Source organism: Electrophorus electricus, chromosome 8 (genome assembly GCF_013358815.1).
Source record: "Electrophorus electricus isolate fEleEle1 chromosome 8, fEleEle1.pri, whole genome shotgun sequence".
NCBI lineage: Eukaryota > Metazoa > Chordata > Actinopteri > Gymnotiformes > Gymnotidae > Electrophorus > Electrophorus electricus.
In genome coordinates, this window is record NC_049542.1 from 19,806,066 (window position 1) to 19,830,413 (window position 24,348).

The 24,348-nt window shown below is 47.9% G+C and overlaps 1 protein-coding gene across 20 annotated transcripts in view; it reads right to left on the reverse strand.

Moving 5' to 3' along the window:
* The window catches only part of macf1a (microtubule actin crosslinking factor 1a), a 130,328-nt gene that overhangs the window by 25,036 nt on the left and 80,944 nt on the right, over positions 1 to 24,348 (reverse strand). For 19 of the 20 annotated variants that reach the window (XM_035528859.1, XM_035528862.1, XM_035528860.1 and 16 more), the window contains 23 exons: positions 24,136 to 24,291; positions 23,829 to 24,044; positions 23,562 to 23,726; positions 23,155 to 23,451; positions 22,231 to 22,380; positions 21,915 to 22,148; positions 21,632 to 21,799; positions 21,201 to 21,542; positions 20,778 to 20,969; positions 20,509 to 20,685; positions 20,290 to 20,413; positions 19,934 to 20,133; positions 19,498 to 19,815; positions 19,203 to 19,369; positions 18,385 to 18,541; positions 18,186 to 18,294; positions 17,886 to 17,948; positions 16,911 to 17,149; positions 16,558 to 16,687; positions 15,645 to 15,844; positions 15,005 to 15,512; positions 13,883 to 14,877; positions 13,041 to 13,541 (listed from right to left, as the gene is read on the reverse strand). In XM_035528859.1, coding sequence (XP_035384752.1) covers positions 13,041 to 13,541; positions 13,883 to 14,877; positions 15,005 to 15,512; positions 15,645 to 15,844; positions 16,558 to 16,687; positions 16,911 to 17,149; positions 17,886 to 17,948; positions 18,186 to 18,294; positions 18,385 to 18,541; positions 19,203 to 19,369; positions 19,498 to 19,815; positions 19,934 to 20,133; positions 20,290 to 20,413; positions 20,509 to 20,685; positions 20,778 to 20,969; positions 21,201 to 21,542; positions 21,632 to 21,799; positions 21,915 to 22,148; positions 22,231 to 22,380; positions 23,155 to 23,451; positions 23,562 to 23,726; positions 23,829 to 24,044; positions 24,136 to 24,291 — 5,808 coding nt within the window. The remainder of the gene's footprint in view (positions 1 to 13,040; positions 13,542 to 13,882; positions 14,878 to 15,004; positions 15,513 to 15,644; positions 15,845 to 16,557; positions 16,688 to 16,910; positions 17,150 to 17,885; positions 17,949 to 18,185; positions 18,295 to 18,384; positions 18,542 to 19,202; positions 19,370 to 19,497; positions 19,816 to 19,933; positions 20,134 to 20,289; positions 20,414 to 20,508; positions 20,686 to 20,777; positions 20,970 to 21,200; positions 21,543 to 21,631; positions 21,800 to 21,914; positions 22,149 to 22,230; positions 22,381 to 23,154; positions 23,452 to 23,561; positions 23,727 to 23,828; positions 24,045 to 24,135; positions 24,292 to 24,348) is intronic. The other variant, XM_035528858.1, reaches the window with a different exon arrangement.

Consider the following 24,348-nt stretch of genomic DNA (forward strand, 5'->3'; position numbering starts at 1 on the left):
GACAATATCACTGGAGACATTATGAAGCCCAGAACTTGCCTCACCACATTACATACACTCCACACCTGTGCTTGCCCTGGACCCCTCCCTGTTCGCCATTGCAGCGCCAAGCCTCACCAGAGTTCAGCGCCAAGAGGGTTGCCATGTTCTTATCATCTATTTACAATCCCAACAACTTTTTACAGTACTTGTGTTACTGGCAACAAGGGCTTACATAAAGGAGCCAGTGTTTATTTCTCACTTCCTTATCTCAACAAGAACGCAGGAAAGGGGAGAGAGGCTGTTGGCAGATGGGAAGGGATCTGCATAGCATGAAAAAGGGACTACGGACTGGTTCAGCTCTGGAATCCTGCCACTTCATCAAGCTTAGTTTATCTTGGCCCTTTTCTGTCCCATGCCTTTCAACCAAAAAACATTGCCGCTGCAATTTTAAAAGATCATTTGCTTGCTGATCAGTTCCAGCCTCTTAGTAATTATAATCCGTTCTGCCTCATCGCTGACAAGGCCATGCGAGTGATCACATTCAGGGGACGAGAAGGGCAGTGACTCTGCAGAAAAGCAGAGACATGCTTGGCCTAAGGACTGAGGCTAAATCAGATGCGGATGACCAGGCCGGCTTGGCCACAGCAGATAGAACTGGTAATGTAATAACAGTAAAGAGTGCAGAAAGGCTGCATCAGGCAGCCTCACCTGCCACTATACCACAGACAAGTTACAGCAGTCTGGCAGATTGTCAAATGCACACATATGCATGATTTTAAGACTACTTTCATTTTTAAGCCAAACCACCTCTCACTCACTCACACTCACACACACACACTCACACACACACACAAACACACACACAAACCTGTCCCTTGCTCTCCATTAGTAAGGCACATGAAATATACAATCTATAATGTGAAGGATATACTAAAGATATGACATGTTCTCTCTTGTACCCAAGCCTGCTAACCTACAGATGGATTTTAACCAATTTAAAGACTGCAATTTGTGTAAACCAGTGAGTGCATTCAATTTCAAATTTGTGATCTTCATTAAGATATACAAACAACAAACGTGAACACATTTACTGTACTCAGACTGAAAAGGGTTTAGTTGGTGTGTTAACTGAAGTCAGTTCAAACAATTGCAACTGTTTGTATAAAGTTAGAAAAATACTTACAGCACCAATGTGGAACACAAATACATGTAATATTCCCTAGTGTGGTCACACACAAGATATTCACTCAATAATTTGAACTCACACACACCCACCCACACACAGGGGAAAAGGAGGGGACCTACTTAAGAAGTCTGAGAGATATAAAAGCAAACAAGAAATGTTTGCTGTAATGACACACTAGAATGCAAATATGAAATAGCACCACAGTGGTAGCCCACTGGTCTGAGGGGAAGAATGGATAAAAGAAAATTATATAGGTATAGAAATAGGCATACAACACAAAGAAAAAACCCAGCCTGAGAACAGTTGTTTGTGTTCAGTCTTTGGACCTCATAGTTAAGTGAATAAATTGAGACACAGGTCAAAATCGAAACCACTTTCCAGTGTTCTTGATGCACTCTTTCACACTATATAGATTATGCCAATAAGAGGAACATTACCTCACTGCTGAAGCACTTTGATACTGATGTTTGTCCATCTGGATGCCTCAATCCAAACATCACCTCATAGTCTGTGTCACATGATCCTGTGACCCCCTGAGTTTCTGGTTCACACTGGTTTTCACTAAAAAGTCCATGCAGGACACCTGGCTCAAGTTGCTCCCAGTGGTCTTGGTATGGGTGCATGGAGCCTGACCTTGAGCCATCTGAGTCCCAATCACTGTCCCCAGTCATAGAACCAAGAACAAAGTCCACTCCTGACTGGCTTGTCTCAGACTCTGAGTCCAAATCTCGGCAGTCTTCACAGGCAGAACCTCCATCAGACACCAAAGGTCGTTCGGGAGCAGCCATGTACACAAAGCTATCACAGGAGAGAAAAGCGCCCTCTTCAGGATCAGGTCCGGGTTTGGGTAGGGGGCTGGGAGGACTGGACTCCACTTGAGGGGATGGAGGACAGTCCTGAGAGTACTGTGGTGGCTTGGACACAGCCAGATAAACAAAGCTATCAGTGGCAACAAACGCATCTGCATCTCTGTTGTCATGATCTTCCCGCTTTGATTCCTGTTTTGTGGTTGACATAGACAATGGGGAGGAGGGAGGAGATTCTTTGCCAATTGATGGTGCACTTATAGGAATGGTCGAGTTGTCTGACTTTGGTGTACTTGTGATTCTCTGAAATGAATTTTTTAGCTCCCACTCAAGCACAGACATGTCCTCCATAGCAACAACCTCCTCAGCTATTGCCGCCTGCTCCTTCTGTGTCAAACGTGACGACATCCCTTCCTGGTCAGAGGCTATTGCTATAGAAACATCCGCAGGCTCCAGTGCCACAAGAGATTCAGCCTGAGAGTTTTTGTCCTCCGCTTCCCTTCCTGCATCAGCAGCCAAAACAGGACTCCCTGGAGATGATTGTATAACATCCTCAACAATTAAATGATATCTACACATATCTAACTCACAGTTCTCGTTCTCTACATATAGAACATCTGGGGTTGGAGACGGGTACGCCCGATATGGTGAGGTACAGTCAACAGGCACCGCATCTTTCTCAAGGACTTCCTCATCCTCTACCTGCTCTTGTTCTAACGATGTTCCACTACTCAGGACAGAATCAGTTTCAGGTCTTTCAAAATCAGCCTGTGTTGTATCTGACACAACACTTCTGTCCATGTGAGACATTTGAATACCACTAGAGTCTGATTCCACCAATGGGCCATCTAAAGTGTCTATATCAGGCACAGGTATTTTAAGTTCCTGTCGAGAGATGATATTATCATTATTGTCATGATGGAGATATTCTAACATCTCTTCTAGGCCTTGGGCCTTGCCTTCAGTAGCAGCAGAACTTTGGGTATGATCAGTGACTTCACTGGACAGATTCTGATCTGTCTGAATCTCACATGACTCGGTCTGATATGAATTTGCAGGGTTATTGGCAAGGTTTATGTGATTAGTGTCCTTAATGGGGCTGGCTTGGTTGCTGTTATCCTCAAGCTGACCCTGTGTTCCATCTTCTTCCTCCACTCTAGGCAGGGTGCGACGTGCATCCAGAGGCTCTGTTATGAGACACACTAAATCCGATGACTCCTCTCTCTCTTCCTCCATACATTGCCTCTCCAGCTCCAGAAAGAGGTCATCTGACCCTGCCTCTGAGCTGGGGCAAGGTGAAATACTGGCTGCTTCTGAACCCCCAAAACCAACTGGAGGGGTCAGAAGAGGCATAGTCTGATGGCCTGAGGAACTTAACTGTTTTGTTTCCCAGTCCTGCAGCTGAGATTCTTCCCCTTCCATCTCCCAGGAAACAGTGCTCACTTCATGACTCTCTAGCTTCAACACTGCCTGCCAGTTTCTCTCCTCCATCTCTAGTCTTTCTTTTTCATCTTTTGGTTCTTTCTCTTCCTCCTCTAGCTCTTCCAAGATTCTACGCTCATCTTCTTCGAAGCGAAGTTCGGAAGTGGTCCGCACTCGCAGTTCACTTGCAGGGGTCCACCCCAGCAGGCCCTCCTCACCCCCTTCTTGGCTGAGGAATGGGGAGAGGGGAAGGCCCCCATAATCTAGCCTGTCTCCCTCCTGCAGAAAAGGTGAGGGGGGATCCAACAGGTAGAGCGACTCCTCATCCAGGTCACTGTCCTCTCCCAGCAGGGGAGGCAGTGGTGGCAGGATAGGCAAGTTGGGAAGTACTCCCCCATGCCCCAGGGACCTTTTGCCACCCCTCATACTGCGAGGCCAGGTGCGAGCTTTAGTGGGTGGGCAAAACACAGGTTTTGGAGGTATCAGTGGAGCAGTGTCCTGGTCATGCTCCAGGAGAGGCGAGTCCTGTTCAGAGTCAGACGTTTTCGTTGCAGTAGCATCCCAATGTGGCGGCTGTTCCTCTGAAACACTTCGGACACAAAGTAAGGAAGTCACTGAAGGTTTGCTCTGTTCACTTCTTTTTTCCTCAGACAGTCTGAGAATACCAGGGCTTGGCTGTGGTGAGCTAGCAGTACCCAGTCTGGTTTGGACTAGTGGAGCAGTCTGTAAAGACAGTTGTTCTTTAGAAGGTGAAGGCAGAGCAGTCTTAATTTGCTTTTGGTGATGTGGGTGCAGCCGTGGGGACTCCTTATGCCTGATTGGATGGGGAAGGTGCGGCGGCACTGGGCTCATGGACGGAGTGAGTGTTGGAGAGGTGGAAGCAGGAGGGGTGTGAAGAGAGCCTGAGGAGATATGAGAGGGACTGTATGGAGCAAGAGGGGGGGTGGATGAGGATGTGGGTGTTACAGCTATTAGTGAAGGGAGGGAATGGAGAGGCGAGACTGGGATCCCAGCCCCAGACAAACGTTTCTCTCCACTGTCGGCAGGTGAGAGCTCCAGTCGCTCTGCAAACTCGGGGTAAGTTGGAGGCATAAATGTCTTCCATGAGCGGCGGTTTGGGTTGTCTTTTTTGTCACTACCATGATGGCGCCGCTTTGTCACTACAGCTGCCCCCACAGCAGCTGAGTTCGATGCAGGAATAATGACAGTGGACCCAACGCCTCCCACTGATGGCATGCTCTGAGGGTCACTGCTCAGCTTCAGAGCATCAAAAATCACCCTTTCATCTAACTTTTTCAGTCCTGCATCAGCAGGACCCGCTCGTGCCATAAACACTCCCCCTAAGTCAGCTCCTAAAGTCCCATTGCTGGAAAGGGTGCTTCCTTCACCTCCTCCCGAGCCCAAAGTGCTCCTAGATGGTTGACTGACCTTAGATCCCTGGTCAATCTGCTCATTTATACGCATGGTGTCATAGATGGAGCGCTGCGGCACGTAGCAGTCCTCGATGTAAGCCTCCTCATCATCACCCTTCCCAAGACACCGGGGATTCTGTCGCAAGCAGTCAGGCCTGCTCAGAGGTTTCCCCATCCCGTTCTACTGTGTGCCCTCAAGGGGCTGGGACGGGGCAGGCACTATTCCCTTATCAAAACCTCCACTGAGTGACCTTCTCTGGCTGGAATTACAACTAGGTCAAGTCCTTAAGTCTTAGTGGTCCAATTATTTATAACAAACATGAATCCACAAAATGTCAAAGTAAAGAGTTACAATACAGGGCAAATTACCACAGACAAAGAAAGAAGACAGTTCTCAGTTCTGACAGACAATGGTGTTACTGATATCACTGTGCTAGAAAACATCAGAGAGAACATCTCTGTCCAACAGATGCACTTTTCTAGCAACATATTAATCAGTCTTTTTAATTTAAGTCATGCAGAAAGCAGCGGATAAAGCTATAGTCTGTTTCAGAAATCCAGAGCAGAGTAACACCATCCAGAGTGACACCATCCAAAAAGATAATATCCCTTTTTGTTTTCTTTCTGATTTTAATTCAATACACCCCCGCCTTTAAAACACGTAAACTCTCCACAGTGCTTTCCTTGACTTCCGTGCAATTACTTCCCTTTGACTCTCCCTGTCTCTGCCACAACAGGAAAATCAGAGAGAGGTCTGAGCCACTTAAGCGGGCTCAAAGAGATGCAGTCAGAGCAGTGCAAGGCTCCTTTTAAGGTGAGAACTCCCCACTCTGAGGCATAAAAAAAAAGACATTGAGATGGAAAAATACAAAAAGTGTGACTTGGTCTTTCATCTTACCATTCTTTCAAGCCCATCTTTATACTCCCTTAAGAGCATTCACGGGATAGATCAGTTTGATAATGGAAGCATTTTGTGAAACGAAAGATCACTAGCATGAAAGTAAGTTTCTGTAAGAGAGTCTTTACACAGTTCCATCACTGTTCTTTATTGATTACTGTTCCCTTTTAATCCTGTAATGAAGCATTAACAAAGCAGCTCAAATCCAGGTTCAAAATACCTCATCTTCCTCATGGTTTTTCCGCTTTCTGTAGTCATGGATTCGCAATTCCCTATATGACGCTTTCTCCATAATGCATCCTTTTTATACTTTAAAAAACAAGAACAAAAACAGGTTACCATTCCTTTTCTTTTATTCCCTTTCATATTCCTTTCATCCAGTGCTTTAGGAAAAATATGTAATTCCAAGTGAGAGCCATGTCCAGAAGGGCTGTAATGGAAGTGGCTGAGAGGGCATGGGCTTCAGCCCGATCCAGCTGGTGGAGAAAGGAGAGTCATGGGACTGTATCCAGAGGGCAGAGATGCAGACAGAACCCTGCTCCGACTGCTGCTTTTCACTCGGGGCATTACGTTTCCCAGACAATCCCCAGACACGCTCCCTCTCTTCCTATCTTCTTCTTTCTCTGCTCCCCACACACTCACACATACACACACAAGAGCACGACAAGCTCCACGCAAGCTCCCAGCCTTTTCTTTCTCACTCCTTCCTTCTTGTGCAGGTTCTCGGTCGCTCATGCACTCTGTCTCTCTTCTGAGGCCACTGCACTGCTGAAATGGTTTGCAGCTGCTAAAAAAATCTCCCACTTTTCCTCTCTCCCACACACTCTCCCTCTCCCTCTCTCCCTCTCTCACTTACGTCCTCACACCTCCCTCATTTTTTTCTCTCCCTGTTTTTGTTTGAATCCAGCTCCGTTTGTTCTGTTTCCTGCTTGGGTATTAAAACACAGGAAGTGCTCCAATCATGCTGGTTTCCTCTTCCAAAAAAACATGAGCGCGAGCTGAGAAAGGGAGAGCGAGATAAAGCCACTGGGAGGAGGGGCCACCATGCCAGAGAAGGAGGGACTAAACCAGGGATTTGATGTGTTTCTGCAAAATCACTGGCTAACAGGAGCAGATTAGCTCACACTAAGCACTATATAATAGCCTTCACAAAATGCACACAAATATTGTACAAAGGAGTGTGGTTTTAACACATTGTTCTTTGAAAAGATACACTGATACACTTTGCAAAGATACACGATGCTCCTACTTTGAGAATGTTCTTTATCAATAAAGGCCTGATTCTGCCAGGGAAAAAAAAAAAAAAGCTCTAAATACAAAAGGAAGAGCAAAATACATCAGCCTACAGGCCCAAAAAATAAACTCCAGGGAAACAAAGAACAAGAAGAAAAACAGGCACAAAAAATAAGAGGAAACAAGAAAAAAAAAGCCATTGGGAATGTTGAGTGGGGAGGGAGTGTTAGCATGCAGGAAATCGAGAATCTTATCAATAGCACCAGCTCTCTTCTCTCCAAACTCAACTGCTCTACATGTATGTGAAAGAAACCCCCTCCCATTTGCTCTGCCTGATTCACTCTGCCATCTTCCTCCGTTTTCTGAGGGCCACCCTGAGACTGAATTAAACAATACAGGACAAACAAAAGTCTTCCATATTCACAGTCCCCACTTGTGCATTCTCGTCTTCTCCTCATCTGAAACCTTACCCTGGCATGAACGTGTGCGTGCGTTTGCGTGTGTGTGTGTGTATGTGTGTGTGTATATGTGTATGTGTGTGTGTGGGGCTAGGTGTTGGGGATTTTGGGGAGGGGCTGGAGGCACTGACAAGGGGCTTCATAGTAGCTTACAATGGAAATGAACAGACACAGAAGACAGTGAAGTAGATAGAGTCGGAGCGATTGTTCCTGTTTTATTTCACTGTTCGTCTCTTTTCTGTCCCTGCATTCCCTATTTGGGCTGGTGCTGGAGTTCATGTGAGGAGCTCAGGCATGGTGACTGCTGAACTAACGCAGGCCTGACTAGCCTCCCGCTCACTCTCTGTTGCTTTTGGTCTCAGACACACACTAACACATGCAGAAACACAGACGCAGACACTCACCCACACCCACACAGCTGCTCAGTGAACCACCATGCTGCCCGTGGCCTGCATGTCAAACAAGTTAAATACTCTTTCTTCAACTCTCCCTCACTCTCTTTCTTACCCTCTTCCTATCGCTTTCTGTCAGTTGGGCTGCAGCTGTCATGCCTGCTTCCAAGACAAACCTCCCCACAGAAACAAAAGCGGTTTGTGTGTCTCTTGCCCTCATGCTCAATCCTTTCTTTCCTCCCTCAGTGTCGAGCTGAACTACCAGACATTCCAAAGCCACGTTGCTGCTCAATCCAGCTACATATCACATCCCTGCCAAGAAAAGAAATTAGACCCCAGTTATTTAGACTTATTTGATATAATTAAAATATATAGGGACAGACTTTGATCAGAGAATATACCTAGTCCTGGACCAAAAATCCAATTGAAATGAGAATATTTACAATCTCTATAAAACCTAGTGTATAAAAGCATATAATCTAGCAGGTTTGATCAGTACGTTTATCTGGTCCTTTTAACTTTCTTTGTTTAGTTAGCTAAAATTCAGTTGCGGACCCTGTGGTCTGCTTATCCACCCCTCCCCCTCTCTTTGGTCTGTCAGAGACCTGCTCATTTGGCCAGTCACAGCCAGATAGAGTCTCCCAATCCTGACTCAGACAGGAAGAGGGAGGGAACAAGCCCCAAAATCCCCTAAACACACTAAGACTGGAAGAGTTTTGTTGCTTTTGTAGTGTGCCAGGTCATTGGAACTGCTCCATAAAGATGATCCGTCATCAAGCCGGAGTAAGTGCGACAGGGCAGAGACCGTTTTTGACTTTGCAGTGCGGTGTAGTTTGTGAGAGGCCAGCACCTGTTGCTTCTCACCGTCTCTGCCCCCTTCCCAGTCCCCCAGCAGTTCATACCCTAGTCAACTATGAAAAATCACTCAAAGTTACATGACCCATCTCATACTTTCCTTCACCTCTCAAAGGCTCCAGTCTCATTCTAATCCCCCCCCACCCCCCACCCACCCACCACCACCACTGTTCTCCTGGCGGTAACTAAGCAGCCGGGTGCTGGCCCTCCCTCTTTTGCTCCATACTCAGCAGTAGTTTTATAATTAACCAGCAGGCTCTACCTGAGCCCCTCAATGGGAGCATTGTTCTCTGTCACACCAGACACAAAGCACATGGAGTCGAAGCAGGAGCAGTAAAGCACAGCCTCGGACTACAACAGGCTCTATTCCAAAATACACGCCATCAATAAACCCATAGCATCTCAACGCAGTTAGATGGACAGGCCGGAATGTCTTTTGTTACAAACCACACAATATATCGACATGCTTGTATGTAGGACTTCATTTATCGTCAAGGATTTCTGAACTGGAGTTCAGATAAGGAGAGGAGCAGGAGAGACCTAATGTTGAAAATCACACTGTATCATCATGCTCATTTTTTTTCCCTCACTGAGAAAGCCCCACTGTTTGTGTCAAGTCCTGTACTTGTTTCAGTTTGTGAGCAAATAGAGAGCGGTGAAGAGGGAAAAGGGCTATGAAATGCCACAGTAATTCGCAACAGCTGAAACAATAGCAGGCAGTGGGAGAAGTGAAGGAGAACAAGGACCAACACATGCTCACACAGCCACATTCTAACAGCACTGCCTGTGCACGGCAGAGTCAATTAAGTCATCAGCTTTCTCTAATTATGTTAAACTAATCTAAATCAGCCCCAGAGGAGAAAAACTGGAAATCATGAAAATGAGCAGAAAAACAAAATATATTAAACTTTAGGTGTTCACACTGTTTGGTGGTTAATGTTAAGAGTAAATCTATGGGAAAGAATGAAGAATGACTACATCAGCTATGGCATCATAAATCACCTAGATCCAGTACACCCAGAAATCAGGTTTCTTAACCGTTTGGAATAAGCCAGAGTTGCTATAAACATGTCCTGCTAACACTCAGGCAGGCCAAAAACACAAGGGAATGCAGCTGGCCTTTCAAAATTGGGACAATCCTAGAGACAATTGCTGTTTATCTAGCTGGGGTCTTATGGAACCCTGAATACTACTGTGTGGGAATCCTTATTAAAGCGCCTGCACAACTAAAGATCATCACCTCCCCAAAGGAGTGGCAGTGTCTTTTACCAAATGCTGTACAGCTCTGCGCCTATTTACAGCCCCAGTGAGCCAGGGCAAGCTCGAGTTAAAGAGAAGCTCGGGGTGGGGGTGGGGGGTTGGAATGGAGGAGTCCCAGCCACAGCCCCTACCACGAGGAGCACACAGAGGCAGGAGAGAAGAGTACAAGGGCGCCAAGGGTGAGAGACAAGTGTGCAAAAAGAGTGAAGATCTAGGAAGTGAAGGAGAGTACAGTGTGGAGTGCGCAGCTTGATTTAGAAGCTATTCCCTGATCTTGGCAAGCCCTGCCTAGGAATGCCCAGTTGGAGAACTCCTGGTCCGGACACCCTGCCTGCCCTGTCGCCCTGAGCTCAGCTGCCGCAGGGCAGGGGGGATGCAGGGATGCACGGGTGATGGACAACACAGGAATTTTAGGGAGACTACCACACCCCACGTGAGCAAAAGTGTGTGCGAGGGGTCTAGGGCGGGGAGACAGCTGAAATTCCAAACGCTCCAAACAGCCTGGAATTAGAAATACCCACCCACACAGACATGTAGGCACACACACTCCCACACACCCACACCCCCCAAGAATATCTACATTAGCTCCTTACAGCCTAAATGTGCATCAGAAAAAGATGCATTCATATACACATGGAATTGAAAGCATTTGGTGTGGTATAAACATATGTTTGGTCAGGGGGATAAAAAGATGTATAGACTACAAGATGCTAGTGAAACAGCTCTCTAGAAGCCAAGTGTGAATCCTACTTCCCCCTTTTTTCAAACCCTTCCCACAATGCCTCAGTGTTCTCAGTATTCAGAAGTTAAACAATATAACTAACACCTTCTCCTTCTATCCAAGAGTGCTGGACCACCAACCAACCCCCAATACAGAGCTCACTCATGCAAACATCTCTGTCTTTTACATGCACAGACAGACAGACAGACAGACAGACAGAGACACACACACACGCCTTGCTCATTTGAGTTCATCCTGCCTCCCCCTCTCTAAAGTCAGCAATGACATCATTACTTTGGATTGGGTGTCTACGAAATGGAGTCTGGCTTGTAGGAGGGGAGGGGGAGAGAGAGAGAGAGAGAGAGAGAGAGAGAGAGAGAGGGAGAGAGAGAGAGAGAGAGAGAGAGAGAGAGAGAGAGAGAGGAGAGAGAGAGAGAGAGAAGTCTTTCCTCATGGCAGCCAGGGCCCGTGGCTCTCCAAATTACCTTCACACATTTCATCAGTAAGTGGGACAGGAAGCAGGGGATGGGGAGAGACAGAGAGAGAGAGAGAGAGAGAGAGAGAGAGAGAGAGAGAATTTGTCTGGAGAGGATCAACGGGTAAATCCAAAACAAAAAACAATACAAAACAAAAAAAAAACAAAAAAAACAAAATGACAACCAAGCAAAAACAACAAATCTCAAGGAAGTTTTACCAAAGGTATGAATCTCTTCATACCAGTCTGTCTGGGATGTGAGATTCCTTGTTTGTAGGAAACACGAACGCTCGTGCCCAGGCTGACTCTTCACGCTCTACATACAGTACTGGCCTAACATCCTCTCGAGCAGCTCTCCTGCTGATCCTGTGCCCAGAAGTGCCCAGTTCAGGTGCAAACTGGCCCCACTCTTACTTCGCTCAGCCATTTGCCTCATGCTACTGAGGCTTTCTGTAGCCTTCTGTCTTCCTTCATTCCCCTCTCAGTCTGCACATATTTTTTCCCACTGTCTGTCCGCTCATCTTCAGCCCAGCCCTCCAGGAGGCTGGGGGTAGCAGTGGAGGGGCAGCATGTGGTTGAGCTGACCAAGTTATTAAACTGGGACACCGCATGTGAGAGAACACTTTTCCAAGTCGGGAGGATTTTCAAACAAAGAAACTACGGCAGAATGCCAGCATGACAAAAAGAAAAAAAAAAAAAAGGAAAGAAGCAGCAGCAGCTAAAATCAAACAGCTGGAAGAAGCAGAAAGAGAGGGGAGGGTCTTCACAGCTGAAGCAGAGTTTGTTGGACAGTTCTTACTGCAACAAATAAAAAGCCCTGCTCTGTTCTACCCATCGGTGGGTGGATCGTCAGATAAGCATGAAAACCTGCCAGTGTGTTTTATGCCGAGCCAATCAAGTTGGTGCTAGTCTGAGGCAGTGGCAGTGGGAAGTGAGAGCGTTCGGTGATTAGTTCTGCTCTCAGGTACAGCTCAGTGTCCATCACTGCGGTGACAGGTCTAATGAGCAGTGGGGAGCAGGAGCTCCGCTTCACAGCACGCGGTGTGCAGCATAAAGCAGCCAGGCTCGGGGTTGACGCTGCTACCGCTCTCCCCATGAGTGACACAGTAAGGTGGGCTACATGGCAAGAAATCTCTGCTTCACGCGCTACGAATCTTAAGAAGTTCTCCCAGGTCCAGCAGCGCATCACTCACTCCCCACAGCCCACGCACTGCCTCTCCTTTCCTTTCAATTCCCACTCTGAGGGGATGTGAGTAAGAGCACAAGGGGGGCTGATGCATCATCAGACAGATGAGCTATAAATACAACTGCAAGATGCAGAGAGAGTGTGGAGGTCACCGTCAATCAGCTGTGGGGGGGGGGGGGTAACAGGACAGACGCAAACATCCACCTTAACAGGGAAACAGGACTGAGTGCGTAATGCTGGCTGCCTCCTCTTCCTCCTCCTCTAAGGGAGCATGCTGGCATAGGAACTTGAGGTGAATCAGTGAGGAGGAGAGATGTGAGTCACTCCACAGAGGCACGCTAACACTCAACACCCCTCCAACGCTCGCCTGGCCTTGATCAAAACTTTTTCTCCATCTCTCTGTCTCTTTCTAGCTTTCCCACACACTCAAACAATCTCTTGATGATCAAACCACTTTAATTTATATCAAATTACAGGTCTTGTCTGAAATATTCAAATTGGACTGTTTGGGATCAAATCCCTTCAATTTACCTAAGGTAGATGAGAAACCCCCCCCCCCCACAAAATTCCACAGAAAGAGGCTACTTTCAAAGAGCTGTCTCCAGTCCATGCCTCTGCATGAGTCATTAGCAACCAAGTGTTTGGTGCTCAAAGGCATTCGAAATAGGACACTGCATTCCAAGCCGCAATTACAGCTTTTATCGCATACAAAAACAGGTGCAAAAACCTGATGAAAAGCCACATCAGCTCCTACCTTAAACTCCTGGAGCTGTCGTTTGATGACCTCCACTTCGGTGCCCACAACACCCTGTGTATTCAGCCCCTCCTCTGCCCGGTCAATCAGCCCCTGCAGCTCCATCAGGCGGGCGTAAAACTCCCTCACCCGCTCCTCTGCGGCTTCGACGAGGGCCAGGCGTCCCTGGCCTCGCTCAGTTAGCTTGGCTGCCTGTCTGCTCAGGGCTTCTGTCTCACGCCGGAGGGCGAGCAGGTCAGGTGAGCTGCCCTCCTTCCGCAGCATGGCAGCACAGTCACCCGCGTGGCCTTCTAGCTCAGCACGAAGGGTGGCCAACCTAGTCAGGAAGGCCCGCACGGCTTCGGCTTGAGAGGCCAGTGAGTCTGCGTCACGCCCCACAGGGCTCAGGCTGTCGAGTTCATCATCCAGGTCAGCAAGACGGGAGAAGACGTCGCGGACTCGCGACTGGACCTCGCCAACACCCTGCAGCCGTGACTCCAGTGATGTGCAGCACTGCTCGATCTGTGGGACAGGAGAAATTGTTAACAGCCCAGCAGAGCACGTGCAAGATGGCTACCGAGAAAGCCGAAAGAGTGTATGGTTTGCCAATGGTTCTGCACATTTCATTTCATTGCACTGCACTCATTGCCAGAGATGTGGAATGATATCTAATGATATTTGAAAACATATGTACCAAATTTGGACTGACAGCAAAGAGTTATGCTGTTTTGTTTCAGTTTACAGACATGCACACACTGAGACCCAAACACTGCCTAATGTTATATATAGCAGTCTGTCCACTGGTTGTTTCCATGCATGCCAGAGGTCTGATCATATGCAGAGTCTCTGCTCAACACACTCACTTTCTCAGTGACTTCCCCAAACTCCCTCTCAGTGTCCTGCGCTTGCTGCACCAGCCTCTGTCCTCCCTCTGTGCTGTCATCTGGTGCCTGTGGGGCGTCCTGCACCAGTCCTTGGGCTAGGTCCCGCAGATACACCACCTGTGGCCGCAGTGACTTCAGCACTTCCTGCTGGCTGCGGAGCCGCTCCAGGCTCTTGCTGCTGCAGGCCTGAGGGCCCAGCGCCTCCTGGACCTCCAGCTGATGCCGTGCTGCCTCCAGTCTCCTGTCTACTGCCTGCCTGCCATCTTCAAACTCCTTCAACCTGCCCCCCAGCTCTTCCAGCTGAGCCATGCGACTATGTAGTCTCTCTGAGAGGCAGTCCACCCTGCGGTTCAGCTGGGCCTTCTCGTCTCTCACTTCCTCCTCTCCGGCCCTGCTCTCCTCCAGCAGCAGATCCGCTGCCGTGTTCAGAGACTCCAGCAGGGGGATGCGGCGATCTAAGTCCAAGCCCAATTGCCTGGCCTTCTGCAGGGCAGCATCAAGGGCTGTGGGGTCCAGAGAAGGCTGGAGTTCTGCCTCCCTCTGCTCACATTCAGTCACCCAGGGCAAGAGAACGTCATGATGCTGCTTATACTGCTCGGCACGGACAAGTGTCTCATTAATGTGGGCCCGCATCTCAGTGAGATGCTGGTTTAGGCCCTCCCAGTCCTGTCGCAGGGTGGTGAGTTTAGCCTGCAGAGCTGAATGCTCATCTCCAGCAGGAAGCGTTGCCAGAAGCAATACCCCCTCTGCCTGGATTAGCTCGTAGGACCCGCGCTGCTGTGCCACCCCACGCAGGACCTCCTCCTGCTGGCCAAGGAGAATACGCAGAGCCTCAGGCTGGCAGGGGAGGGGACCAGAGGCGCCAGCCATGCCCTCGTCGGCCTGGCAGTCCAACCAGTTACGGAGTTCCTCAGACATCTGCTGGAATTGCTGTGTGCTAGAGAGAGCAGCCTGCAGCTGGGACAGGCCATCGGCTGAAGACAGAGACAGACAGAGAGAGAAAGTGAGTCATCTATGATGAAACACATTCATTTATGACATTGACTATGCATCAAATCATTACAACATGCTCAAAACACCCAAACCTAGATCCTGACTTACCTGCTCTCTCCTCCAGGCTGTTTAGTGGGACTCTGACGCTCTCCAACCTCTTGTGCAGCTCTTCTCGGAGGTAGGGCTCTGCCACAATTGCACTAAGCTCCATACACAGCTGCTCCGCCTGGTCCAGCTGGCCTCTTCGCTGTTCCAGCTCGGCGCGGATCTCACCCGTCTCTTGCAGCCGGTGGCGCAGGGCCTCAGGCTTGGCACTGAGTGAGGCCTGGCCATCTAGCTTCTCACCCAGAATGGCCATGCTGAGTGAGAGCTCCCTTAGCAGGGCCTGAAAGCGCTTGCTGGTGTCGTGTGCCTGATCGATGTGCTCGGAGCGTCCAGAGAGACGGGAGGTCAGGTCCTCCCACTGATGGGTGATGGCATCTAGTTCCTGATTCACCTCTGCCAGGTCCTGGCCCTCCCCAGAGCCCTGGTCCCCAGAGGGTGAGAGGATGCCCTGTGCTGCCTGGGTCAGCTGGTCAAACTGTGGACGCCGGGTCTCAAACTCTCGCAGCATGAACTGCGGGAAGTGAGAGAATCTGTCTGATCAAATCTGATGGAAAACTTGCTACTCATTATAGACCTCTAATTTCTGCTTGTTTGCATGTTGTTAGTTTGTTTTCTAATTTCTTAAAGGCATGTATGTATATACCTGTACTTGTTGTTTCTGAGTATTGAGCATGTTGGGGTCAATACTGAGTGGACCAAGAACACTCATCATCAGCTCCTTCTCTTGCAGCCAGGGACCTAGCTGATTGGCTGCCGTTGCAAAACTGCCCAGCCTATCGGCACACGTGTCTAATTCAGTTTGCCTCTGTTCTGCAGTTTGATTGGCTTTCTCCCAACGTAAGTCTAAGAAAAAGAGTAATGATGGAAGTGATTGGTTAAAACATGATACAGTTTTCATATCAGCGAGAAACCATAACAGCTGCTGAGTACTTTGGCACCCATGGTAACAGTAACAGTGAGACTCTGGGGTAACAAATGGCAATGTGTGTCTGTGAAAAATCATTTTAGAAGGACACACAGCATGGACTGTAAGGCATTAAGATAAAATTGAGGCAAGCGCAATCACTTCTAATTTAGGCTGCTTCTGTACTGCAGTCACACAGACAAGAACGCATGCACACGTAATCCTTGAAGGAACATGTTCCTGTGTTTAAGGCTTTGGAGTGAGTCACAGTGAGAACCAGTCTGGCATCTCCACACCGTTTGAATAAAGCACCAACTCTGTGGAGTCACGACAGCAGTATATGAGTGGGGGACTGAAAGCACTTTGTGGTGCTGGCAGTCTGTCCAGCTGGCCCCTGGTTCTGCCCACCTACGCACCATACCACGCTTTTGTTTGATTTACCAGAGGTGTTCTCAACCTTTTACACCCCAAGCCTCCATAAATGTAATTTTATTTATTTAGTGTACCAGAAACCTGCACATAAAACACTGAGCAAAGTTATCTGTAACTTAAAATGTCATACAGTATGCCTGAAATAAATGAGTTCTGTCTCAGAATGCCCAGTAATTCCACACGCCCCTCCTACTGGTTCTGAATTGACTTCTTTCCCCACCTATGTCCCTGAGCTGTTGTTTCCACATTTCTGCCTCAGGGGAATCTGGGTTTTCTGTTATCAGCTGCTTCAGTGTCTTCTTCAGGTCCTCCACCTTCCCAGAATGCTCTGTGAGTTCAGACAGCAAGGCCTGGCCAGCAAAGACATCATGTACTCAGATTATTGACTGTGCAACTACTTGGCATGACTAGAAAAAACTATGCTCAAACCAGTCAAATTACAGCCCTTGCTTATTTACTCCTGGGTTTTTCTGAAGTCACTGCATAACACATCATCCATATAAATATGTAATTCCTTTCATCAACTACAGAACTGTATGTAGGCTTATCATAAACCACATCTGGAGGGCTCACCTTGTTCTCCTGGGCCTGTGCACGTACCACCTCAGGTCGCGAGGGTGAGGCAGCCTGCCCTTGGGCTAGACTTTGCTCGCGAGGACCCAGCCATTGCAGCAGGGCATCCGTGGCTTGCCTGGCTGTCTGGTGCAGGTCCAGTGAGGCCTGCTGTCTGCTCTGTCTCTCCTGCAAGTCCCCACCCAGCTGCTCATACTTGGTGTTCACTTCCGCCACCGCTACTTGGATCTCCGTCAGGTCTGAGGGGGGTGTGGAGAAGAAGTATCGTAGTTATACAGAGTGCAGATTGATGAAGAGATTGGCTAAAGGCTAAGTACTGCAGGATACTGCAGAGAGAGCAGATTTTTCCTCTTAGATAAAGTGCAAACAAGCTCATCTAATAAGTATTACATTTATTAAATACAACATTATTTTAAAATGTGTTATTTACATATAAATGCCAGAATTAATTATCAGCAGGATGTTATATCTTGCCATCTGTAATCTCATTCACAAGTACTTAGAAATTCAATCACTCGTCCGTATTCTATGACAAATCAAGAATTTCTTGACTGTGCTTAAAGAGCTGAAAAATCACCACCTGAACACTTTGGAAGAATAAAAAACCTCATGCCACTACTGAGTATTTGGTGAACTACAGAATGCATTCTCCTAGCAATTGTAAATTAGCCTTAATATGCTACTTTTCCAGTTTCTACTTTCATACTTAAGGACTTAAGTGGTTCTACAATTGCCTTTTAAAATGTAACAAATATAGCAAATGCACAGCAAAGTAGACATGCACCATTCCAAACAAGGTTAAAAGCACACAGATTGAAGACAGCAAGAGTGTTAGCCTGGGTATTTGTCCTGGGTATGATGAATTATGTGGGGTGGGGTGGGGTGTCAAGTATAAAGACAAATGCAATCATGTAATGGGGTGTGGACAGGTGTGGGGGGTGTGCTCTGGGGTGCTCCAGGCTGGACAGAGCTCACCTTTACAGGTGTGAATGCCATTGACACTGCTGGAGTTGCCGGCACCGTTGACCTGGTCAACACCTGGGAGAGAGAGACACACTGTGACATTGCTGCTGCAAATGCATGCATGAACACTACATATGCTCAAGCATTTGCAAACAGGGCTAGTTCCAGTATACAGACATAAGCTCACACAGACAGTACATGGAGCAGGATACATCAGCAGACATACATACATATTAATATTAAGATGCTCTTTTATGGATTTGTCTTATTTTTTACAACTTTTAGATTTTATAGCTTTCGTAGTCCTCACACCTTTGTTCTGAGGGGCTGTGATGCTGATGATCAGGTTCTCGAGCTCCGAACCGCTCTTGTTCAGCTCTTGAACTCTGCTGTCCTTGCTCTCCCACTCACTCAGTAGGTCCTGCACAAAAGTCATTAACATCTTTTAGATTCTTAGAAACCAGCATTTGCAGGTTCCAGCTCACTGTTGTGTGTTAGGATGCAGACCCACCTTGAGCTGCTGTACCCGCCTCTGAAGGCCCTCTGTGCTGAGGCTGGGCTCCTTAGCAGCCACCTGCTCTTGCGTGGCCTGCAGCCACCTGAAGAGGGAGCCATAGAGCAAGCGGAACTGCTCAAGCTGCTGCTCGCAGCTCTGGATTGCGTTCAGTCTGGATGGGAGACATATTGAAGAATGAAATCAGACAATTTAAAGGCGGACTAGACATTTGGAAGGCTTTGCTTACTTTAAAAATGTTTTTTTTATTTAAAATGTCTCTGAAGTAGACTTCCAAAAGACTACTCTGAGAACTCACCCAGCTGGCTGGGTGCTTGCAGTCTCGCACTCTGTCATCATAGCTGCACAGGCAAGCACTTTAAGCAATGGTGACAGTAAAGGGCCTTTGTGCGGGCTAGAGTGTATGGCCAAGCCCTCACTGGGCCCCTCACACAGGCAGCAACCCCACAGTCCAGTCCCTGGCAGTAGCCAGGGGAAAGGCTACAGGCTTCCCTGCACTCATGCACGCAGACAGGCTGCAAGAGCATAGTCCCACTAATACAAAAGCAGTCACAGTGCTATGGAGAGCCAAGGCATCTGAAAGCTTCAGCAAAGCCTCTCAAATGAGCAGTGCTCTCCAGCTGGAAGAGTATGACACTGTGTACTCGCAGTAAATCTAATCATACAGGCCTTATTTCTCCCTGCATGGAGCTCGGCCTGACTCCATCCCATCATTTTTATGAGGTTAATATGATAGACATGGATGAGATGTGCAAAAGACTGCGAGAGAAGGCTGCCCAAGGGGCCAGGTGACTTGTATAATGCCTAGTACTCACCTCTCATTGACTCGGATTTCCAGCTGGGCAAATTCCCCAGAGGCCTCGTTGGTTAAGTCCAGAAGGCAGTGTGCACTGGCAAGTACCCCTGATTGGCTCAGGTCTGTACCAAGCTCCACAAATGACTTCATCTGATTTGCTTCTTGGGTAAGCTCAAATTTCACCTCCTAAAGCAAAAACACAATAGCAAATTAGACTATAATTAGACCCCTTTGCAAGGCAGAGGGACCCCCCCCCCCCCAAACAATATCTAAATGCAGTGGCATGGCTACTGGCTGTGGGTAACCTCCGTCACCTGTACGGTGCGCCTGTAGTCGTCCACGCTGTGTTCTGGCTGCCCACCCGGGCTCAGCGCTCTCTGGCGGCTCTGGGTAAAGTTGCGGAGGTCCGCGCTCAGGCGCTCAAACCTCTCCAGTTTTGGCAGAACCGCCCGTAGTTCAGCCTCTTTCTCAGCTTGCTTGGTCTGGGCAGCTGCGTAGCGCTGGCTCAGGTCCTCCAGCGCCCTCTGCAGCCCAGAGACTGTAGTTGCATCTGCAGATTTCAGCAGCTTGGAGACAGAGTCGCGAGTGGCCTCTACGCTGCCTTGGCGTGACAACAGCTCCTGACGCAGTTTCTGTGTTGGAGAGAGAGGGGGACCTCTACATTTACTACACTTTCACTGCATCTGCATTTCTTTGAATCTCCTTATGTAATCCCACATGAAGACACTGGCCAGGCTAGATTATTGATACCTGGTTCTGGGTGAGGGCCTCCTGCACTGCCCTGGCAGTGGGTTGGACTGGGCTAGGAGCCAAAACCAGGCCATCCAGCCAGGCCAGCAGAGCTTTGAGCCCCTCCTGAACACTGACAGACTGGGCGACAGCAGTCTGGAGCTGCTCTGCCCTCTGAGACACACTCTCTGACAGGGACCCAAATCGGCTCTGGAGTGCATCTGAAATGGGCAGCGACAAGAGGATTATAAATGTTTCCATTATAATATGCACCGTTCAAAGTACCCTATTATGTTAAAAATAGATAGAATGATTTCTGGGGGTTCTATCACAGCAGGAACCATCTGGATGAAAGACAGATGTGTGCATTTCTGTACCTGTGGCAGAACTGATGTCTGTTGCGTTGAGAGTAGGTGACTCCTGGGAGCTGGTAAGAACTTTCCCTGTTCTCCTCACCTTCTCCAGCTGAACTGAGCGCTCGGCCAGCTCGTCCTGCAAATACTGAGGGGGAAGAAAACAGGTTTAACCACCTATGCTCCTTCACTCCAAAGAAAAGTCCTCTGGCTCGCCTCAATGCGGACCATGGCTGCTCTCACCTGTATAGTATTTAGCGCATTCTGTAGTGTCTGTGTGTCCATATTCTCTCTGCTGGGTTTCACTATGCTCTGGTTCTGCTCCTGTGCACTCAGCCAGGAGTCCAAAGCACTGACCTCATCCTGGTACTGCTGGTATCGATCCAGAAGGCTGGACAGGCGGGCACCAAGATCCACAGACTGCAACAAGAAGAAAGAGGGTGCAATAAATGAAGGGACTAGTTTATGGCTGAAATTGATAGATTGAGAGAATGATGTACATTAGTAGCTACCTTGCTCTGCAGGGAATTGTAGCGCTGCGTGGAATCTTGTAGCTTGTCACTGACAAGCTGCCTCGTGTTCTCCAGAGCTGGGTTGGTAGTGCCTGTCCTCTCGAGGGTGCCCTGCACCAAGTCCAGCACCTTCTCACCAGAGATGGACACGAAGCGCAAGTCTGCCTTATGACAGATCAGATCTTCTGCCAGCTGAAAGACATGAACAAGCAGCAGCTGTCAGCAGCAGGTAAGCTTAATTTACTTTAAAACATGAACAAATGACAAAAAAGTACAACTGAGTATTTACTAATCATGGTATTAACGCCTTTACGGAGTTTTACAAAAATCTATTAGATCTTAAAGCATAAATTTCATTGTTTGTGATGCAAACAAAATGAAACTTGTTCCCACTTCTATGACTGTGTGCTCAGTGCTGCATACCTTTTTGTGCTCCTCCAGTCTGTTTTTGAGACCCTGTGCATCTGTTTCTCCACCCCCCAGGGCACAAAGCTCATGCTCACTCTGTTCTAGCCAAGCTCCCAGGTTCCCATGCTCCTGCAGGAACTTGGCAAGTTCATCCCGGAGGGCCTCAGTCCGCCGCAGTCTCTCCTGGCAGTTCTGGAGGCGCTCTTGATGCTGGATCTGCAAATCGTCAAGCCTGGCACGCAGGCGCTGCTTCTCCTCCGGGGGCACACTAGAGTCGGGCTGTTCCAGGAGGGAGCGTGTGGACTGTTCTACCTGCAAAAGGTGAGCCTGTTGGGCTTGTAGCTGCTGCTGTTCGGCCTGGAAGAAGCAACAACAAAAATGTCAGTGGATTAAAACCCAGTAAGATTTATGGGAATATGGCATACCTCTGAGAGTTACATTCTGACCTTTAGCATGTCATAGTGTGAGCTCAGAGTGCTCTCTGGTGATAGGGAAAAGGGAGCATCTGGAACACTCTCCCCATGTGATTTCTTCCTGGATGTGTCTGATGACAGCTCCTCAAGCAGCATATCTATTTTCCCCTGAGTTTCGTGCAGTTCCTCCTCTGCTTTAGCCTTTAGCCAAGAGAAAATGCAACACAAAAAAAAGCCTCCGAGTGAGAGATGGAAACTGAGAGGTGGAAAAGAAAAGATGACAGGAAAGTGAAAGATGCATTAGGTCCTTATGTACCCTCTGTGTGTTCTGCTGTAGTGTTGTGCTGATTGCTGTGTCTAGCTGAGACAGAGAGGACTGGGCCATGTCTGTGAGGGTGTGGTATTGTTTCTTCATGCGTGCCAGTGCCTCCTGCAGGCTGGCTCTCTCCTCTGCACTTAGATCTTCACCATGCTCAGCAAGGAACTCCTCCGCTGACCGTACTGCTTCTGTCACTCCATCACCTTTGGTCTGGAGATCTTTTTGCATCTCCTAAATATTCATTGGAATGTAAACTTGGATACACAGGCAATGGTCATGCCAAAATTTTTAAGCAGATGGATCAGTACCTCACCTTAAGTTTACTCTGCTTCTGCTGAAGAACACTCACATCTCCTGACTCAGCTCCTGCTCTCTGGTTGGCCAGCAGGCTGGCTGCTCCAGCCAACCACATGGTGAGGCCTTCAAGTTTTTGTGAGCACTCAGATTTCTGCTGATGTACCACCTAAAATGCCACATTGTCAAAGACAGCAATGGGGAAAAAGAAGATAGAAGAGTGAAAGAGAAAAATTGAGAAATTTGTCCCCAGTACAATATTGTTCGATAGTTTGACAAGCACTACTACTGTCCACACCTCTCTCTGAATGTAACACTCATTAGCCATTCAACCTCTTAACCTTCCACAACAAATATTCTGCCTAACAGACCTGGCACACTAGAACGTACACCCCAAAAATATGGACTGTTTGAGCAAGATGTATCCACAGCAATCACACAAGACAAAACAAATCTTTCACAAGGTCAGTCAAGCAGGAAAAAAAGATTTCAGATTATCACAAGAATGTCTCATCTGCCATTTTCCTTTCTCTTTCAAAAATGAACGAGAAAGGAAAAATATAAGCTTGCCATCATAGAAAAGCTGCGTTTAAATCTCTAGTCTTTTCCAACGTGGCATAAGCACTTGTCCTCTCTGGTAATCTGTAAGAGCAAGGCAGACAGGTTAATATACATGTTATATACATAGACATGCACCAAGCGAAAGACAGACTCTATTATGTGGCAAAGAAAGCTGCACAACAAGCTGTAGAGGTGCTATAGAGGTCAGCAATTAGCACTATAAAAGTCAGCATTGTCGTCAACTGTCAATGATTTTCTTTTAGTTAGATTTGCTTTACAGAGATTATGTTCATGTTCTAGCCCTTATACTAATGATCAAAGCAAAACTACATGTTCCTGTTAGCATTCTGAAGCATGAACATTCAACCAGGTATATGCAAACCTCTCTCTCCCTAGCGATGTGCCTCTTGTTTTCCCCCTCTCTCTCTGCCTGCTCCTTCTCCTGCTCTTTACGTAATCGCTCCTCCTTTCTGGCTTGCTGGAGTACGAGGGTCTGGGCCCTGGCATGAGTGCGGCCCGAGGCCTGGTGGAAGGCTTGCTGCAGCTGCTGTAGCTGTGCTAGCAGAAGCCTACTCTGCTCAGGCAGCAGGTCCTGTGCATGCTCCGAGACGAAGACCTGGATGTCAAATGCCACCGCACTCACGTCAGAGGCACGAACTCTGAGGCACTCCTGCAACTCCTAAAAGACAGAAGCAGACATGATGACAACAACCTTTCATTGAGAGGGCAGAGAGAGAGATGTTTATCATTTAGAGGTGTTGAAAATAAGGTACTGGGACTGAATTCTACCTTGCACTGGTGTAATCCTTGCGCAATGTGCACTAATGTTTCACTCTCCTCTTTTATCTCATCTTCCACATCATCTTGCTCCATCTGAGGTTCTGTTTTTTTAAGCCAGCAGAGAAGGCCATCCACTCGCTCACCCAAAGCTTCTAGTTCACTGCCCACTGCCTCCTGAGGATTAGTGGGTCATTTTCAGATGGTTTTAACCTAACTGTAAATGTAATGAGATGCACACATTTTTGAACAAACTCCAAGCTGATGAGCTTCTTTTACCTTCTGTCCCTTGTGATGTGACTGCATCTCCTGCAGAAAACACTGGGCACGTTCTCTAGCCACATTAAAGGCACGAGACAAACTCTGTCTGTCCTTCTCCAGAGCTGTGAGTAACTGAGGTGGGACATTGGGAGGGCAGGACTCTACAAGCTGCCTGGCTGCTTCCAACTCCATGTTTACTTGTGGCTCCAAATCACTGAGCTCCAGAACAAGGGCCTGATTTCAGACCGAGAGAACACCACATCGACTTACTATGAGCTAATATTACTGCAGAAATGTATTAAAGCAAAGCTTTAAGGGGGCTTACCTCTGTCTGTTTGATGATATCATCAAGTACGATAAGACTCCGCCCTATGGACTGTTGCTGCTGCTGTTTAAGACATACCTCGTTGTGTCTCACCATGGAGAGCAGGGCCATAATTTGTTGGTCATGTTCTAGGCACTCTTGACGGACCAAGGAGGACTGAAGAGAAGTATTTGAAAAGGCTTATAGTGATTGCAGTATAACTGATCAGAAAGC